Source organism: Natrix helvetica (assembly GCF_964273705.1).
Source record: "Natrix helvetica genome assembly, chromosome: 4".
Taxonomy (NCBI): domain Eukaryota; kingdom Metazoa; phylum Chordata; class Lepidosauria; order Squamata; family Natricidae; genus Natrix; species Natrix helvetica.
Window position 1 is genome coordinate 146,815,478 of NC_138550.1, and position 21,334 is coordinate 146,836,811.

Genomic DNA, 21,334 nt, shown 5'->3' on the forward strand with positions numbered 1-21,334 from the left:
TATTTCAGCAGATTAATAAGTTAATGGCAAACTTTTTTATAGAAGGAACAGAAAGTCAGAATTTCTTAACTCTTTGTTAAGAGTTACATTTCTTTTAAGAGTATGGTGATTTTACACAAATACCCTTGTGCTTATTTGTTAACCTGGATCATGTATTCCAATGGAAATAATATTAAATGCATATGATTGTGGGTTCAGTTTGAGAGTTGTTATTTAGTACTCTTGCAATCTTGATAAGTACTGGGTACTAATTAGAATAGGGATTTGGTTACTTTCTGGCATTATTTGAAAATGACTGGTAAAATCTGGGTTTTTTTGGGGGGGGGGAATGTGGATTCATAATGAAATTACTATCTCTAATGAACTATAAGTAACAATGCATTTAAGACATCTGCAATTCCACAAAAGGAATATAATTTACCTAGAAAGGCTACATGGCTGTATATACAGTTAAAACATTTAGCGTCTACATTGTTTGGGCTTGATGTCCTTGCAATCTCAGTTACACCCCCTTTTAAAGTTGTTAATGACTTTTTATGAAAATTAAACCATTTATTATTATCAAAAAAATAAGATTTAATAAATACATTTGGGTCACATTCACTCAATTTACAATCCAAAGAGTACTTGCTAAGGGGGAACAATCATTTGCTGTTATAAAGAAAAAGTGATTTTGTGACCAGTGGTCATATTTAAAATCTTCATGGTACTGTAAAACAAAGAAAAGTGAAGTAAGATTGTAAGCACAGTCAGAGTCATGATTTTTCACTTAGTGACTGCTTCATTTAATGACTGAATTGCCTATCCTAATTGTGGGTATCTGTTGGACCTCTCAGTGTATCATTAAATAAAATTGGGTTTTAACCGTAATAAATTTGACAGAACGTTAGTATATAGTATATATGCTCTCCAGTGCTTTGGCATTGCCTTCTTCGAAGAGCTGAGAGAGATTCTACTTGGCTTTTTGCCTAAGGGGAGATTAAAACTCACAATATTCCAGTTTCTAACCTGATATTTTAACCAAACTGGCTGATTCCATGTTAGTTAGATATTATTGTTATGGTGTACCAGATGCTTCAAAAAGTTAAAGGCTACATATGTCAATATTTCATTAAAATCTACCTACCTACCTACCTACCTACCTACCTACCTACCTACCTACCTACCTACTCACCTACCTATCTCTCTCTCCATCCATCCATCCATCCATCCATCCATCCATCCATCTATCTATTTCATCTTATGAAAAACATCGGATAGATTGTATTTGGAGTGTTGCAAAAAAGATGATTATATACTCATAGAAAATGTTATATCTCCCGATAGTAAATCTCATCTTAATGAAATTAGTCAGCTCTCCTCCTTTGAATTACTTTTATACTGACAGAGAGGCAAGACTGGACTATAGGATACCATATTGTCTGTGTTCAATTAATGTTTTAGAAACCAATCTGCCTTTGAGTGGGCTTTTATATACATGAACACATATTTAGAAAAAAATAAGCTATATATTGGGGTGTTTGCTCTTTTTAAATTTTAATTAAATGTAGGATTTCCCCCCCACTATTGAGGGAGATTTTTTTTGGGGGGGGGGTGTTTTTTAATGTAGTGTGTTGTTCATTCACAAGGTTGTGTCTGGTTCTTCACGATTCCATGGCACTCCAAACCACCCTGTCTTCCACTCCTGGAGTTTGCCCAAATTCATGTTCATTGCGTTGATGACTCTATCTAACCATCTCATCCTCTGCTGTCCCCTTCTCCTTTTGCCTTCAATCTTTCCCAACATCAGCGTCTTTTCCAATGAATACTCTCTTCTCATTTGGAGAGCCAAAGTATTTGATTTTCATCTTCAGTATCTATCCTTTCTGATAACAGTCAGGGTTGATTGCCTGTAGAATTGACTGATTTGATCTCCTTGCAGCCCAAGGGACTCTCAGGAGTCTTCTCCAACATTACAATTCGAAAGCATTAATTGTTAAGTGCTCAGCCTATCTTTATGGCCCAGCCTTAAATTACTATTGGGAAACCATAGTTTTGACTATGCAGACCTTTGTCGGCAAGATCATATCTCTGCTTTTTAATATATTCTCTAGGTTTGCCATAGCTTTGCTCCCAAGGAAAGCAAGTGCCTTTTAATTTCATGGCTGCCATCACTGTCTGCAGTGATCTTGGAGCCTAAGAAAATAAAATCTGCCACTGCTTCCATTTCATCGCCTTCTATTTGTGAGGAAGTGATGGATGCCATGATCTTTGGTATTTTTAATGTTTCAAGCCAACTTTGCACTCTCCTTATTTACCCTCACCAAAAGGCTTTTTAGTACCTCTTCATTTTTTACCATTAGAGTGGTATTGTTTGCATATTTGTTGGTATTTCTTTCCGCAATCTTAATTCTGGCTTACGATTCATACAGCCTGGCATTTCATATCATCTACTCTGCATATAAGTTAAATAATCAGACTGAAAATATGCAGTCTTGTCATCCTCGTTTTCCTATTTTGAACCAATCAATTGTTCCATTTCTGGTTCCATTTGTTGCATCTTGATCTGCACACAGGTTTCTCAGGACACAGGTACGGTGGTCTACTACTCTCATCTCTTTAAGAACTTGCAACAGTTTGTTGTGATCTACACAATCAAAGACGTTAGCATAGTCTTTGTAAATATTTTTCTGGAACTCCCTTGCTTTTTCCATAATCCATAAATGTTGGTAATTTGATCTCTAGTTCCTCAGCCTCTTTGAAATCCAGCTTGTATTACTGATAGTTCTCAGTTCAGACATTCCCCTTCTTTGGGATTGGAACATAAACAGACCTTTTCCAATCCTGTTATGTTTTTCACATTTTCTGGAATATTGAATGCAATACTTAAATATGCATTGCATCATTTTTGTTGTTGATAATGCTTGCTAAAGGCCACTTGACTTTGTACACCAGGATGTCTGGCTCGAGGACAGCAATTATAGCATCAGGGACATTAAGACCTCTCTTGTACAGTTGTTCTGAGTATTCTTGCCACCTCTTCTTAATCTCTTTTCCTGTTAGGTCTCTACCATTTTGTCCTTTATTGCACCTATCTTTGCATGAAACATTCCCTTGATATTTCCAGTTTTCTTGAAGAAATATCTAATCATTCCCATTCTATTGTTTACCTCTTTTTCTTTGCATTGTTTATTTAAGAAGGGGTTCTTATTTCTCCTTGCTATTCAGGAAATCTGCATTCAGTTGGGTATATCTTTCCCTTTCTCCTTTGCCTTTCATTTTTTTTCTTTACTCACCTCTTTGTAAGGTCCCATAAGATATTCACTTTGCTTTTTTGCATTTCTTTTTCTTTGTGATGGTTTTTAGTTGCTGTCCAATCTTATGAACCTCCATCAATAGTTCTTCAGGCACTTTGTCTACGAGTGATGCAAATAACCAGGCCCTGTACCATTTAGGGCTTTAAAAGAATAACCAGTCCCTAATGCAGCTTGCCTAATAAAGGTGTAACATTGCAAAGCAGCTGGTTGTAACTTCCGAGTGGTTTTGAAAGGCAGCCTCATGTAAAGTGCATTGCAATAATCTAACTGGAGGGTGATTAAGGCATGAGTGACTGTGAGCAAGGCCATCTGATCCAGGAAAGAGTGCAATTATGGTGCAACCCTTCCCCAGCCATGGTGCCACTTGCAGGAGACATAAGTCCAAGAGGAGACATAAGTCCAAGAGGACCCGAATTTGTACCCCAACTCATTCCAGGCGCATGCAAAGATAAGTCACTAGAATGTGGGGAGAGGGGTGAATAATCCAAAGCCACTTGGTCTTGGCAGAATTGATCAGTTATCGGTTTATTTCCATCTACACTCTTACAGCCTCCAGGCACTCAAGCAGCACTGCAACAGCATCACTCGTCCGGTCAGGGTTAGAGATGTATAGTAGGTATCATCAGTATAGTGATGACACCATACTCATGCCATGAGATGACGTCAACCAACTGTTTCATGTAGAAGTTAAAAAGGAGAGGGGAGAGACCTGAGCCCAACCCATACTGCAACTCTTAACCCAGCAACACTGACTAAAACCAGCCATTGAGAAACACAAAATGCTGCCTACCATTCCCAGCCTCCAGAAGATAACATGATCAATGGCTTTGAAAACCACTGAAATATCTAGGAGAGCCAGAACTGTTACATCACTCTATCCCAGGCTCACCATAGGTCATCAGCAAGCACGACCAATGTCGTCTCGGTGCTATACCCTGGCCTGAACCCAAACTGAAAAGGGTTCAGATAATTTGCTTCATCCAGGATCCTCTGCAGCTGCTTGCCTATCATCCTTTTAACAACCTTCCTCCAGAAAGGGAGATTGGAGCCTAGATAAAATGTATCTAACAGCTGGGTCCAAGGATGGCCTCTTAAAAAATGGGTGCACCATTTTCTCCTTCAAGACAGGCAGTACCACCCCTTATTAACCAGCCATATGCCACCTCCCAGTAGGGACAGAGTCTAGAACACTGATGGCTGAGCTCATAGCTACTAATATTCTGTTGATTTCCTTGAGATCAACTGGCTTGTGTCTCTGCCAATGAAAAGGCTCAGACATGCCTCTGTCATTTCTACCCAGCCAATGTTCAACTCAGAGCAAACTCAATAAACTTTATCTGCCACGTTCTGAGGAATATTCCTCACAGCAGCCCTGAAGGGTGATCTGTCTTTATCTAGAAGGGACCTGATTACCTAAAACTGCTGCTATCTCCTGATGCAGAGAAATAATTATGCTTCACCACCCTTATCCCCATAAATAGTCCTTGTATGTTATCTGTGCTCGGTTGGCTTCACTCTGTCTCACTCCTATCACTTTATGTGTCTTGTGTTGCTACATTGCGGACCTTCTCGGTAAACCGAGCTGCTCAGTGAGATCTGTATACACAGAAAATCCATATAGGCACAATTTAGTTCATTATCCCCGTTCCCTTCTAATTCCAAGGGACAACAAGGGCTTATGCTGAATCATATTTTCAGAAAAAAGCGTGTTTCCTCTAAAACCTATGATAGGCTATCATAATAGATTCCACCTCCCTGCATTGAGGGGCAGCTGTTAAAAACTCTAGAACCAACAGGGAGTGGTCTTGTGTCTGTACTGTACAGTACCCTTGTACTGATGTTAACTGCCCACCAAAAGAGATTACAACGCCACTGTGCCAAAACAAACACTAGATCCAGTGGATCAGGTCATGAATAAGTTGAACCAAGGTCATGTTGCCCCGGTGGTCATGAACTCCTGTGTTGTCTCAAGCCCTGGGCCCAGAGAAATCCCCCAGACATATGAGGCTGGGGAACAACTGCCAATTCCACCACTAGGTCTAGGAACTCAGGTAGGAATGCACTTACACTGCAGGGAAGAAGATAAATCAACAGCCACTGATTTCTCTGGCTCAGCATCTTAAAGAGGGTTTCATATCTGATGATGCCTGTGGCAAGGCCCCTGGAAGCCACAAGAAATTCACAAACAACAACCGTCATACCTTCACTCCTCCCCTGGTGTCCTGGCTTATGCCACATTTGAAATCCAGAAAGCCCATTTCAGAGAGGAGAACCCCCTTTACCGTGCTAAACCAGGTCTTGATAATGCAAGTCAAGTATCTACGATCAAATTGTGGATGAGGTGGGCTTTATTGCAAGTTGACCTGACATTAAGTAGCAGCAGCTGAAGACCACATATTTAACTAACAATCGGAGCATTTTTGCAAAAATGTAATTAAATCCATCACAGGTCCTTAAGAAACAGTCCTGGGTTTATCTTTTGAACAAAGAATCTGTCTTAGTAATTGAAATAGAGTTGGTGGCATGCATACTTCTGATTTATGGATTGCAACTGATCTGAGACAAATCTTACTAATTTTCAACCAGGCTGTTTAAATATGTATATACTAATTTTAGGCCCAGTGTGTCTGGTGGTAGCCAAATTTTTGGTTGCCATAATTAGATTCAGGAAGAAATGTCCTGAATGATTTGTTTTCCATGAATGTCAACATGTATATAATTTTTCTTTCTTTGCTGTTATGTTTGTCCTTGCGTCCTCTGACTGTAATAAACTTTTCATTCATTCCAGAACCATGTAGTTCTAAAAAGAGTCAGAGGAAGACTGCTAACGTCTTCTACTTGGTCCATTGATGATTTATTGTTTGTAGCCAGTCCTTTTTTCTTCTTCTTTTAAATCTACAGTTCATAATATGAATTTGTTACCAGCCTGAGAAGGAATGTGATACAGGAGAATATCATGAATGATTAGACAATCCTAATTAAAAATATTGTGAAACGCTTTCACTTCCCCTAGCAGCAGCTTTATTATTGAATATTAGCAGATCAAGTACTGCAATCTACTGCTTATATCATACTACTCAGGTTGTGTCTGGATGTTTTATCCTGGGGTGGACAAGCTTCTGCTTTAGTGTGTTCTTGGGTGTGCATGCATATTGTGTTGGTTGAAAAATCTTCCTGAGCTTTTCGGATATTTCTGCAATGTATGTCTGGAATGACAACATGGTTTTGTTTGTTGTTCTCATCTTTGTATGGTATGGAGGAACTCCTGCTGGGTCTTTTTCGGAATTTCATAAAGACCCAGTTGTGATAGCTATAAGTTCTGAGGACTTCCTTAGTGTGTTTTAGTTCTTTTTCTTTTCCCTCTTTTCTGGTAGGCAATCCTTCAATGTGGTGGGGGAGGATTCTGATCACTCCCATTTTGTACTCCAGTGGGTGGTGAGAATCAAAATGTAAATGTAAAGTTTAAATGCAAATGTGAAGGAGTAGTGAACATTTCTTTCAGATTCTAAGACACATCGGTGATATCCCTGAAAAGCCATCTCCCAATACACCCTGACAGATAGTTAATCTGGAATATCCATTTTATATTGAAAAGATTGGATAAATGTGCTCCTTTTTTTCATTTTAGCCAGTTTTGTTTTAGTTAAGATATATGTGATCATTATTAATCCACATCGAGTATGCATGGATGAAGGGATTATGGTTAGGTTTGTTTGGGGAACTAAAAATGATCAAGATGGAAAAAAAGAACTTATTGTGCACAGTCACTCATGCCGTGGTCATCTCCCAGAAGGATAATTGCAACATGGTCTACAAGGGGCTACCCTTGAACAGTATTTGGAAACTGCACCTGGTACAGAAGGCAATGGCATGGACATTTTTGGAGACCACTTGGGTGGTACATTTGTGACACTGGCTGCCATTTTGCTTCTGGGTGTAATTCAAGGTGTTGCTCATTATCTTTAAAGTCCTTTGTGGCATGAGTCTAGGCTATGTGAGGAACCATCTTATGCCAATCTGCCCCATTCATTCCAGTTGAAAGGGCCAGCCGAAGAATTTCAGCTGGCAGGGTCCAGGGAAAGAGTTTTTTCTGCTTTAGCCCCTGCGCTCTGAAATAGTCTCCCATTGAAGGTGAGGTTGCCCCCCCCATACTTCTGGCCTTCCAGGTAGGCCTAAAGACTTGACTCTGCCGTTGGCCTGGGGCCTACTACTTGAGGGTGGCTGATGACGCAAATGGTCCCAAAAGGAATTGGCTGCAGGCCTGACAAAAAGATTCTCATCCCTATCATCTTGGTTTTTAACTTTTAACTATTCTATTATTATAATTCTATTCAATTTTTTTATTTTAATTTTTCAACTCTTTATTATATTGTAAGCCAACAAAAAGTTGCTATTCCATGAGATAGGTAACTTAGAAATTTAATGAGTTAAATTTAAAAAATTGAATAATAGAAAATTGCCAGAGGATATTCTAAGTCTGTTCTTTTTATGTGTGAATAACAACACAATATTTCCTTCTTTCTTGTGTCCTTGAGGTTCTGAAGGATTTTTTTGGGGTGGTGGTGAACTTTTTGGTCCAGGAATGGCCATAACTGAGGTAAACTTAAGGTTATGGATGTATATATCAGTAGAGACAAAATTGATCCCTGCTTTTCCAATTATAAAATCCAGTTGTTACTCATACCTTTTGTCATGGTGCTGTGAGATCCTGGTTTGGAGGAGGAAGAGTTGGTGACACAGTCTCCTTGGAATAAGCAGAGATTCCGGGGCAGAAGATGAGACAGTCCCAGGGGTGTCTGGCAGTGGGAGGAGGCAGTCGACCAGATAGAAAGACGCCTGCAGGAGTAGATCAGCTGCAGAGGGACAGTGGAGATGATAGGCTCCAGGCCACCTTTGACAAGGAACAGTTGTCTCCCCTGCCTAATGGCATGGAGAGCAGAGTGCAATGAGGCACAGAGGAAGTTGGTGAGGTTGCTCGTGAGGAAGCAGCCCCATATGCTTCACAAGGAACACCTGGGGAAGGGTGATTTAACCAGACACTAGGGGGAAATCTATCAGGAATACCTATTTTCTTTGATGCACACCTTGTCGGCCTTGAGAATCTTGCATCATGTTTCTTGGCTCTGAACTTCGGACTCCATTTGTGGACATTGGACTTGGCTCTTTGACTAAAGACTCTTAGACCATGCTTTGGTTTTTGGAACCTTGGACTGATGTGGCAGACTTGGTACTTGTGGATATTGTGGCTTCCCTTTTGGCCTACGAGGAGTTGGCCATGGAGGAAAAACTGAGGCTGGGGCAGAGCTTCACTGGCAGCATTGATGGGTCATTTGGCGCTGTGTTAAGTGTGTAATAAATTGACTCTATTTAATCTCTGCCTTGCCAACGTGACTTGGGTCTGAACACCTCTTTCCTTCCTTATACAGTATATAGTTCCGAGTAGTTTTTGCATTAACAAACTTTTATAATAAGCCTGTCATTAGATTTTGCTTTTCAAGAAGTGAGTTTACTAGGGATTCCTTAGAATTCGTGGGGCTATGCTGTCACCAAAGCAGCTTTAGCCTTTTACATCTATTTTGCCTCTAAAGTTAAATTAGTTTGTCATCACTTTTTTCCTTTGAATGGGTAGTATTACTTTGTGTTGGTGTATTTCTGAAAAGATACCTACAATTAATAATGAGGTATATAAAATCTCTCTATTTTAACTAATATTGTTTGTGTTGCTTCTCATCCAGTGTTCAATAATTGTACTAATGACTAGCTGTGAATCTCTTTATTGGTAGCATTTTTGATTAAATTAATTGGACATATACATATAATGAAAAAAATTACGGGGGATGTGCACCATAATAATAAGTACTAATAAATAAGTATTAATAAATACTTCATTTATAGTGGTAAGTGGGTTAGTGTTAATATATGGATCTTAACATTTTCCTAAGGGCTGATAACATACTTGCATTCACATAAAATGAATTTAAATTATCTACTTGTATCCATAGAGAAACTGAGGGATATGAAAGGATTTATTTGAGCTATATAATTTTTTAAAAACTTAATTCCAAACTAATTAATTCCTATTAGTTTGGCATTATAGCAATATCTTGCCTGTCAGGAATATGTACCATTGACCTGGGGATATTTTTATTAGTCAAAATGGGTGAGTCCCTTATTTAAGTAACATAGCAACTTGAAACCATCATTTGATTGTCCACTGAATTAGCGTAGGTATGCTGGTGTCCTATATTTTACATCACATCTAGTATTGCTGGCATCATTCAGAAATTCAATATGTGACTCAAAAATCCATGTGCCACATGGGATTCTGGTCAGAGGCCAGCTTACTGGAATATTGTTGGGATTCTTATACACACCATACATATGTGTGCACACATACGCATGCCCACACACATACATATACACACAGAGAGAGACAGAGAGAGACAAAGACAGAAGCAGAGACTAACACACACACATACTGATGGATTACTTGATTGATTGATTATGTGCCCTCAAATCAGTGTTAACTCCTAGCAACTACATAGGTAGATGTTCTCCATGATGATCTGTCCTAGTCTTCCAACAATGCATTCATCATATATGTGTCCATCTTCCTTGCTGGTTGTACTCTTCTCTTTCCGGCTACCATTTCCAGCATAGGGGCTTCTATAGGGAGTATTCACGTGGTGTGTCTAAAGTAAAATAATTTGAGCCATTTTGGTCATTTGTGCCTGTCATGAAAACTCTGGGTTGATTTGTTTGATGATCTATCTCATACATATTTGACAAAATAATTAAATAAATAAGTAAAATATTTGTTTTCTTGGCTGTCCACATGTGCTACCCAACTAATTACTACAATATCACTGCCGTCTAGGCAGTTTTATTTAACCAATAATCTATTCTTTTCACTTACATTTAGTTGAATCTTCCAAAGGATTGTCTTTCTCAATGTTCATTTAACCAGTTCCTAACAAGCTAGTATTCGGGACATTCAGCACTCAAAGCAAAGCTTTGTTACACATTAGTTATTTGCTTAACATTCCATTGAGAACACTTTTGAATTAGGTCCCACCTTAGCCATGACAACCAACTGGTTGAGCTTGGAAAAGTCACTCTCTCTCAGCCCAACAGGGTTATTGTGGGAAAATAGGAGGAGTTAGGCATATTGGGTATGTTTTCTGGCTTGAGTTATTTGTAATAATAAAAAAGGCATAATATAAATAAAATAAAATAAGATAAAATAAAATAAATACTCTAATAAATTTAATTCAGTTTTTAATCCATCGTTTCTGTTTTTTCCCTATCTTCCACCACTCATTTTCATATTTCAGTACCCAAGAATGAGGCCAAAATGATTAAATATTTCCTTATTTTTATTGTAGATCAGTGTTTCTCAAACTTGGCGACTTTAAGTCCTGTGGACTTCAACTCCCAGAATCCCCCAGCCAGCATAGCTGGCTGGGGAATTCTGGGAGTTGAAGTCCACAGGACTTAAAGTCACCAAGTTTGAGAAACACTGTTGTAGATGATACAGCATATGGTTGTACATAGATTATGCACCATGTACTAAAAACACTGTATTTCAAAAGGCCCTTCCTATATTTTATGGATTATAAGGCAATTACTAGTTACAGGCCCTAATCACCACACTTAATGGAACTACAGTCTATTTACCAGTGGGAGAACGAAAGAAGCCCAACAAAATATTATTCAGAAATGTTATGCGTGTCTTGGGAAACTGCTGACTTCACTGTAAAAACATTTCAGATTTTGTCCCTCAAAACAAAATAGCAACATATGTTAAATATCATTTATTTTGATCCTTTTCAGTGCTGTAAGTAGTAATGTAATTTCATTAATCTTTATGTTTTACAAATGTGATGGAATGATAGAAGCCATTTGGTGGGTCATTGATTTTTAAGATTAAATCACAACCTTAGGGAAATGAGACACCAGCAGCCTATATTTTAACCATGAAACATGCCAATATGCCAGAAGTTTCCATACAGTATAACTGGGATCCTTATAACATTGAAAACATGGTGGCACACAGCATAAATCGAGCATTTGAAGTCACATGATTTGCTTGTTTTTCTTCTGTTTTGGTTTTTTTTTGTTTATATTTACAGCATTTCGATACTACAGATTTTAACCACAATACTGTATATGGAGTTACAGATAGCGCCCCCATTTGCTAATGATGCCAATTATTTAGGGTAATTAAAACAAAGACATAACAAACTCTGCCAAAATAATTTCCCTAGATTATAGGAGTGGATTTAAAAGGACAAATGATTCATTGTAAGTACGTTCCTAAAGATATGCACCAAGGGGCATGGGAGGGGGAATCAACTTAATTTCTATAAAACAATAATTATTTATCTCTAAAGATTAAGAAAATTATCACTTGATGTACTGTGACCCTTAAAAGTTTATGTGATAATAAATAAATTAGTACTCAAGGTGCCATTAACTGCTGTCATTGGTTTTGATACAGTTGCCCTTCTAAAATAATTGTTCTATAAGCACTGGTGAGTTTGAATTAGTGAGGATACACAAGAAAGCTAATCTACCATTTAACTGATAAAGTTTAATGAAGTAATGGCTTCATTAAATTTCCTTAAAACAGGAAAATATGGGGGTTTATTAAAGGAAGAATTGAAACTGCCAATATTCTAATGCCTTTTTACAAAACTGATATGATCAAATTTAGACTATAATATACCTTTAAAAAGTGTTTTGTATAAGTAGAAAAGATAAATCGAAGGGCAGCCAAGGTAATATTCAGCTAGAACAAGAACTGGGTAAATCATCTGTGATCTCTAAAAACCATAATGTCACTGTTTTAATTATCTGTCTATAATGTCACGAAAGACATTTTCCAATGTTGATTCTAGTCTCGAAAAAAACACTATTCAGTTTATATCTTACAATCATATAATTCACCTCTAAAAGTTAATATTACACCTGAAAACTTTGACCTCATTCTGTTGTCCTGTTTATTAATTTATGCACATGTATTATTTTGAAAACATTATGCTGAGCTCAGTTGTGATTGATATGCAAATTACATGTGCAGTTCTCTTAATTACAATTATTGAATATTGGGTGTAGTTCAGCGGTTCCTATATTTGTTTAATGGCTTAGAAAAAAGGAGTCTATTTTGAAAAATGCCCTCATCTGTTCATTCTCTCTTGCTTCTCGCAGATTTCAGTTTTGATGTTGTTTATAGAGTTCACAAAGCCTTTTGTGGTTTTGTTGTTCCATGCTAGCACGGAAGTCATATCAAATACTATGTAGTGTTCTTTAATCTAGACCAGACTAGTTAATTGTACGATATGGCTAAAGTAGCCATTTTGTTGGCATATTTTGTTAGCATTTCCTTCAAAATGTTCTCTTACACCTGCTTTTGTTTGACATTTGCTCCCAAATATTATTTATTAGCTGAAAGGGGGGGGGGGAAGCAATTTTCTGCTTAAAGGTTTTATCCTTAAAGAAGTAGTTCTAGAAAATTAAAGTCAACCTATTTTTCAAGATTTGCAAACGGTACATGTATAATTCATGATATACTAGCATGTTCCAAATCAGGAACTGGCAAACCTGTCAGTTACTGGGAACAAAAAATAAAAATAAAAGTGTACATTATTAAAAAAAAAATCTCAAAAAGAATCCAGCCAAAATTTCCCAGCATTTCAGTTGTTACCGTTCAGAGCTCAAAATAGCTCACATAAGAACTGGCAAATTTTATGAGATTTGATGATCTCAAAAGAATCTGAGGAATATAATATCTTTAAAAAGACACTTTGGGGGATTCTTCAGATATTATCTAGCTCTGTCAAGAGCTCTGAATACCTCCGAGAGTCATGCTATCAGAATTATCACCCATGTCTAGTAAGTCATTAGATCATTGATTCAATGAATGAATAATAGAATCCAATGTGTTTAAAATAATAGAAATACTTAGTCATGTTACAATTAAGCTATCCAGGCCTACATTGTCTCTCTATGATGTTTAAAAGGATATGGATGAATAGTAGATATTATATGTTATTGATTTCAAACTTGTCTTTTTTAATGTGCTGTTTTTATAAGAAGACGTTGATTCCTCCCCCCTTTGATAATTTATGTGCAATCTTAACTTTAAATTAAAATATCATAACTTATATGATTGAAATTAAAACTGTTACATTCATAATGGTCTTTTGATATTTGGCAATGAAGTTGTCTTACTCGTCATAAACAAAATCATAGATTTAATTTGAAGTTATATTTGAATAATTCTTAAATGTTCTCCGTCTTGGTTAAGAATACTGAAACTGGTTTGGAATTACACATTCATGTTTTATTTTGAATTTGACAGGTACTCTGGATATTGAAGAAAGAAATCGTCAAATGAAAATGAACAAGTACAAACACGTAGCAGGATCAGATTCCAGGCTGGAGCAAGATTATCCATCTAAGGCAAGGACATTTTGTTTTGAAAAACAGCAAAATATGTAATTGTCTGACTTGATGAGGCAGTAAGATGCTAGTAATTGTTTCATGGGTAGCATATTTACCGGTAATTAAGAATGCAATGCTGATATATGCATGTTTTCACTAGGAAGTAAATTAGACTACAAGAATTCTTTTTCAGTTTCTACTTTTCCCCTTACCTAAGCTTCTAGAAAAGCCCTTACAAAGGTCAAAGATTTTGAGAGTATCATCTGGCTTTGTTCTCTGACAGAAACCCCACTTTCTTTCTTTGCACTCAAAAGGTGCTCTCTGCAAAAAGTATAAAAGGCAAGACAATCTCTTGCAGTGGTATTTTCTCCCATGGGAATGTGTATAGCTAGAGCTAAAAGATTCTGGGACATTTTCAAATCAATAATTGTGCCAAATTCTTCATGATTCTATGTGAATAAGAGCTAGTTTACCAAGATTAGAAATTACCAGGAATGTTAAACAAATGTCCATTTTAAAAGTATTAAATGTCAAATTAATTTTGTGGTGAAGTGCAGTAATCAACCATGAGTTTAGTAGCCCATAAATGATGATGAAATAAATATTTGAAGTTAATGTTAAAGCCTTATACTCCATTCTTTACCCTTGTGTGAGGAAATATCTTGAAACCTTCATTTTGTAATTCAACATTGAGGGCTTCCACATCCAATCCTTTGTGTAATGTATTACGGATGTGAGCAGATGATTACTATCTGACACATAAATATGAGGTGTGCTTAGTTGCTCCGATGCATATGGATTTACTTTGGCATCCATTAAGATAAATGCAGAGGAATTCAATTTCTTAGCTCTTTGGAAGAGCTACATTTTCCCCAGGTAGCCTATAACGTATTCTGTGCAACTACTCACAATTCTAGGAAAAGACATACTTTCTTGAAAGAGTTGCAGACTGCTGCTACATTTGTGCCTCATACATTCTGCAACACCATTTTGTGACTCAATCCAAAGCTCTGTGCAACCCTATAGATAGATTTTGTTGAATTCTGTATAGAATGATTGGCTGATGGTATTAACCTTGCTGTTGGAACACAATAAACATTAGTCAAACAATGTAACACTATGTCCTGCTTATTCATCTAATTTGATTAAGAAAAAGACTGATATACTCTTAGTAAATTAGTGCACTATTTGACTGTTCATTATGTGGCAAATTATGAGCAAATGTTTTCCTTATATTCATTATGATCTTAGAAATATTGATACAAATGATTTGTAGCTGACATGTATGCATGTGTGTGTGTGTGTGTATATATATATATATATATATATATATATATATATATATATATATATATATATATATATATATATATATATATATATATATATATATATATATATATATATATATATATATATATATATATATATGCTGGTCTTGTTGTAGTCGGGTCTTTTCCCGTATAAGATTGAGATTGTCTTGGCAACGTTTCAGCGAGGTCTCACTCACCATCTTCAGGCTGGGTTTTGGGCTTAAAGTGTGATCGGAGCTGCCCTCTTTCTATAAATCTTGGTGGGGGAGTATGGAGTGCTGGCTTTGTTTCAATAAGTGGAGTGATTGGTTGTGTGGTTGTATCATGATTGGTAGATTGGTGCTGATTGGTGCTGGCTGTGTGTACATTGTTGTTTCATGTTGTAATGGCCTGGGTGGTGGGTGGGGCTCGTTTGTTGACTAGGGCTAGTTTCTAGATGTCTGGTAGGTGGGAGGTATCGTCACGTTTATTCATGTTGTTGGGGTGTTTCTCTATTTTGATAGCTTCCATAATTATTCTCTTGTTGAAGTGTTCTGTTTTGGAGATTAACCTGGTTCCTTCAAAATTAATTTCATGTCTTGTAGCTGGAAAAGGGAGGAAGTTTTTTCTTTTTTTCTTACTGCGTTCTTGTGTTCTGCGATGCGTGCATTTATTCTCCTGTTTGTTTGTCCTACGTATGTTGCAGGGCAGATTTTGCATGGTATTTCGTAGACTCCTTGGTTTTCTAGCTGGATTTTGTCTTTGGGGTTTCTTAAGATGTTGGCTATTTTTTGGTCAGTGTTGAAGGCTGTCTTGATATTGTGTTTGTGGAGAATTTTGCTGATTTTATCTGTGGTACCTTTGATGTAAGGGAGGAGGGCGATGCCGTTGTCCTGTTCTGTGTCTTGGTTTTGGGGGGGAGTCTCCCTTTGGATTAGGTTGGTAATTGTTTTTCTTTGGAATGAACCTAATCCAAAGGTAGACTCCCCCCCCCCCAAAAAAAAAAAAACCAAGACACAGAACAGGACAACGGCATCGCCTTCCTCCCTTACATCAAAGGCACCACAGATAAAATCAGCAAACTTCTTACTTTGGCAAAATTTTGGCTATAGTTATGAAACAATAAAAGCTTGGAAGAATTGGCAAGTGGCATTCTTGGTTTTGGGCCTGATAGTTTTTAGCCTTCTTTTAAGATGGCCAGTGGACTTTCACAAAATGCTTTTTTTTTTTTTTTGTTCAACTAAGGTTCTGGTCTCATTAAGATTATTGAACTCTTCTACATTAAATTAATATTATCAAAATGAAAAGTAGATAGTGTGGATTCCAGTTTTGTAGTTGGCTATGTAGGACATCTTGGATGATTACACATTTGAGAATTGACTGATTGACTAATTACATTACATATGCATGAAAGTTACAAGCTTCAATATTCTGATATTCTGCTGCTTGCACACTCTTACAGATTTCTTACAGAGCTTAACCCTCAGACATTATGAAAGTGGCTTAGCTCATAAATCTCATAAGCAGAAATGAAATATACATCTTTAGATATACACATTTTGTACATAAAATATAAAGTAGTAATCATTCCCTCTTTCCAGTGGATGAAGCTAATTCCACTTCTATCACTTTGAGCAAAGACTCTATCACAGATGACTGCTATGTACTATAATGATTTAAAAATGAAAATATATGTCGTAAATCTCGATACTTTCATACTTACATCCTGACATCACAACATATTTTTCATTCTATCCCCATCTCCATGGGCCAGATGACAGTCAGAGATTACCAAGAGATTTCAAGTTCTGCTGTACTCTGTGGCACGACCAAACATTATAAATACCATGCTGGAATATATGTGAGGCTAATACATTGATGAAACATATCTAGAATGAATCATTACTGATCTGACATTTATGGACTGAATCATTATTCCAACCTATAGGATATATTTTTACACTGTATTTGTTTGCTAAACCTGAAATTGCTTCTTCTGTAGGCAATCAGATATCTAATCTGTTTAGGAGCACATTTGAAAAAAAAGTCTGTGGATATTTAATTTAATAAATTAAATCAATTGATTTAAACTAGTCAAGTTTTGCAGGCGTGTGTTAATCAAATTTAATGATTTCATTGAATTAACACGAAGAATGTGGTTCTTTACATATGCATGAAGTAAGGATTGCATATAAAGTAATATTTCAGGATTACATTTATTTTAGCAAGAGCAAAATCTGGTGGTTGGTTTATTCCTACATCTGCAATTCTGCTGACTTTTATGTGAAAGTAAAAGAATAGAATTGGTTATATCATGGAGGAACTACGAGTTCTGAAAACAATTAAGAGACATCTAGAGTGCTGCTAGAGGAAAACAAGGGATGAAGCCGACGGGACATGATTTAGAGATGCTTGTAAGGCCTACATCATGGCAGTAAGAGCAGTACACACACACACACACACACACACACACACACACACACACACAAATATTTGTGGCACTATCCCAGATAGGTTTGGTGCATAATTTGGAGATTCTCCTGGTCTCATGACTCCTGTTCAATGAACAGGTGGCAGTCATGGCTAGGAAAGGTTTTGTGCAACTTTGTGTTGTGCCCCAGCTGCGTCCTTTCCTGGATTGGGAGTCCGTGCACTCACTCAAGCCATGGTCATCTCACATTTGGCCTATTGCAATGCACTTTATATGGAGCTACTCTTGAAGAGTATCCAGACGCTTCTATACAGCAAAACACATCTGTATAGGCATTTCCTGAAGCCCTAGGATGGCCCATGTTTCACTGCTGTTCTACAAGCTGTATTGGTTGCCAGTTTGCTTCCAGGTCCAATTCAAAGTATCTGTGAATCCAGCCTATCTATGGAACTGCCTTGCCAATATGGGACTAGCCTATCCCCCCAGCAGAAGGGCCACGCTGTGGCCCTTATTGGTCAATGAATTTCAGCTGGCAGTGTCCAGAAGAAGAGCCTTTTCTGCCATGGCTCCTGCCCTTTGGAATGTCATACCACATCCACCCTATTGGCCTTCCAAGAAGGCTTGAAACATGGCTATGTCAACTAGCCTGGGGTCCCAATGGGCGTGTGGATTTTGGATATGTCTAAAGATAACGCTCCACCTTCCCCCTACTTTGCTTCTTTTCTCTCCATCTAAATCCATTTTATTTTAACCGACTTTTAAATTTAAGATCTCTATTTATATTACATTTAAACTATTTAAAAGTCATCTAGAGTTGGGTAGCATATAAGTTTAATCAATAATTAATGAACAATTTAGCAGTGGAATGGCTTGCCTCCAGAAGTTGTGGATGTCCTATCATTGGAGATTTTCAAGAAGAGACTGAACATTCATTTGTCCAGAATGGTACAGGATCTCCTGCCATGGGCAGGGGGTTGGACTAGAAGACCTCCAAGGCCTCTTTTAATCCTATTATTTTATATTCTAATAAATTCTTCTGAGCATAAAATAAGGTTTTTCAGCAAAACAAAATAGTACAAAAGAGGTTTCTACTGTAAAAATCACTACATCTGCATGCAAACTCCCACTGATTTGCGAAGGTTATGGTTCTATGCATTTCTACTCATACAGGTGCAACAAATTTAATGAATAAAATTGCCCTTTCAAAAAAGATAGCTGCAGCCCTTATCTATATAGAAATGCTGAAGTTTTCTTGACAATATTAAAACAAGTGACTTATCTTTACCATCTTCCAATGTGTTTTTTTAGTTTAGAAATTCTGTTCTATTTTGTAAAGTATTGTCTTGTGTTTCTTTTCTTTGGACATTGGAAATAGTTGTTTCATAAAATAAAAAGCAGAACATTTCCACTTGTTATAAATAGAATCAGCTAATATTCTAACATTGTTATAAGCAGAATTTTAGGCTAAACTGGCTGAACAAAATTAGTTTTGGGAAAACTGGCATTTACTTAAGGCTTCTCTTGAGAAAGCTACACAGTAGCTGTATGGGAAGAAATTAAACTATAGTATATCTCCATAGACATTCAACATCTTAATTTACTTCTCATTCTCTGGATGAATTACAATAAAGTTATTAATATGAATTTTATTGAATGTCATTTTAGTTTTGTAAAAAATTGTGTTAGAAAATCTGATAAGGATTCCTTCAATTCAAGTCATTAATAAAATGAAGAGGGTAGCATTGAATCTTGCAGAAGAATCCACATAATTGATGATCGGTATTTAGAATTGTTTTTGAGTATTTCCCCAACATGTTGGTATTTGTGTGTTCCTGTGTGATTACTGTGTTTATCTGACATTGAATCTATTTTGATTCAGTAACCTTACAAATGCAATACATTATAATTAGATTGATATTATCCTACTTGTTAATTTCCTTTGGTTTGGTCAGGAATCATTCATGATTATGATTTTTTAACCAGTTACATATCAACTTAATAGTAGACTTAGCTATTTGGCTAACCAGAATGTTATGGAATAGGGTATTTTTCAGAGTATAAAACACACCTTTTTCCCTCAAAAAAGAGGCTGAAAATCTGGGTGCGTCTTATACACTGAATACAGCAAAACCCCACCCTCTTCATCAAAATGGCCCTGCTTTCCCTTTAGAGGGCTTTCAGAGTGCTCCTGGGGGCTGGGGAGGGCAGAAATTATTTTAAAAATGGGCCTTTTGTTGCTCAATTTTGCCTCCCCAGCCCCCAGGATCACTCTATAAGCCTCCTAAGGGCTAGCATGCCCTTTTTAAAAAACAAAAATGGGCCTGTTTTCACAAAAAAACAGGCCACTTTTTGCTCGTTTGGGGGGGGGGGGAACAGTTTAGCTGATGCTACTTTTATTATAAGGTCTTAGGAACAGAGTCATGCAAGTCTGAATGCACTTTCCTCCTCCCCCACTTTAGTCATATCTGAGACACTCTCAAATTACCCTTCTGCCCCCTACTCAGATTCATTTTATGTTTTCTTGGTTGAGGCTGTTCCTCAAGGTTATTTCTTCCGCCTATAACATCAACAGAGAAATTGTTATTATAAAGGATGTGTTATTTATGACAACTAATATTTTGTCAAGAAACTAGAATGCAGATAGGATACCTAATCAGAGAGGCATGAATGTAATTTTGAATATACTAGAAGATTTAAGTAATTTAGATATCTTAGGGACAGATCTGGAAATACAAGCCAATGTAATAGAAATTGAAGAAAAATGTTGTATTTCTAGAATATTTTTTCTCAGCATATGTCAGTGATGGCGAACCTTTTTTGGCTCGCGTGCCAAAAGTGGGGGGAGCGCAGGGGGGTCGAGTGTGGGCGTGCTGCACCCATAATGCAACGCGCGACTCCCCCAGTGTGCATGCGCGCACAACGCGCGACCCCCCCATTTTTACATTTTTTGCCCTCCCCAGGCTCCAGAGGCTTTATAGGAGCCTGGGAGGGCGAAAAGAGCCTCCCCCGACCCCCCGGAGGCCCTCCAGAGGCTTCAGGGACTGTACGGAGGCTTCCCTGAAGCCTTCGGAGCGCTTAAAACCACCCTCCGAGCAAACCGGAAGTGACTTCCGGGTTTCTCGGAGGGTCGTTTTAAGCGCTCCGAAGGCATCAGGGAAGCCTCGGACGGTCCCTGAAGCCTTCGGAGCGCTTAAAACCACCCTCCGAGCAAACCGGAGTTTGCTCGGAGGGTGGTTTTAAGCGCTCCGAAGGCTTCAGGGAAGCCTCTGGACAGTCCCTGAAGCCTCCGGGGGGGCGGGGGAGGCTCTTTTCGCCCTCCCCAGGCTCCTATAAAGCCTCTGGAGCCTGGGGAAGGCGAAAAATAGCTTTTAAAAAGGTGAACTCAGCTGCCTTGCGTGCCCTGACAAATGGCTCCGCGTGCCACTTGTGGCACACATGCCATAGGTTCGCCATCACGGGCATATGTCATTGCTAAGCTAAATATATTTTTGAGTTCTGAAAAATATACTTTGGAGTTTAGAATTGAAAAAAACTATGCTTTGGAATTGAGAATAGTAATTTATCTTATTTCTTTATCCTTGAGTAATAAGTACAGGTAGTCCTCTACTTATGACCACAATTGAACACAGAATTTATGCTGTTAAGTGACTTTTGCCCCATTTTACAATTTTTCTTGTAATATTTGTTAAGTGAATCACAGCAGTTGTTACATTATAACATGGTTGTTAAGTTAACATGGATTCTCCATTGACTTTACTTGTCAGAAGGTCACAAAAGTTGATCACATGACCCCTGGACATTGCAACCGTCATAAATATGAACCAGTTGTCAAGCATCTGAATGTAAATCACGTGACCAAGGGAACGCTG

The 21,334-nt window shown here is 37.6% G+C and overlaps 1 protein-coding gene across 3 annotated transcripts in view; it reads left to right on the top strand.

The window, feature by feature from the left end:
• RIMS2 (regulating synaptic membrane exocytosis 2) overlaps positions 1-21,334 on the top strand; it is a gene marked incomplete at its 5' end in the record, with an annotated part of 310,377 nt that overhangs the window by 221,709 nt on the left and 67,334 nt on the right. For all 3 annotated transcript variants that reach the window (XM_081953026.1, XM_081953023.1, XM_081953024.1), the window contains one exon: positions 13,660-13,760. In XM_081953026.1, the coding sequence (XP_081809152.1) occupies positions 13,660-13,760 (101 nt within the window). The remainder of the gene's footprint in view (positions 1-13,659; positions 13,761-21,334) is intronic.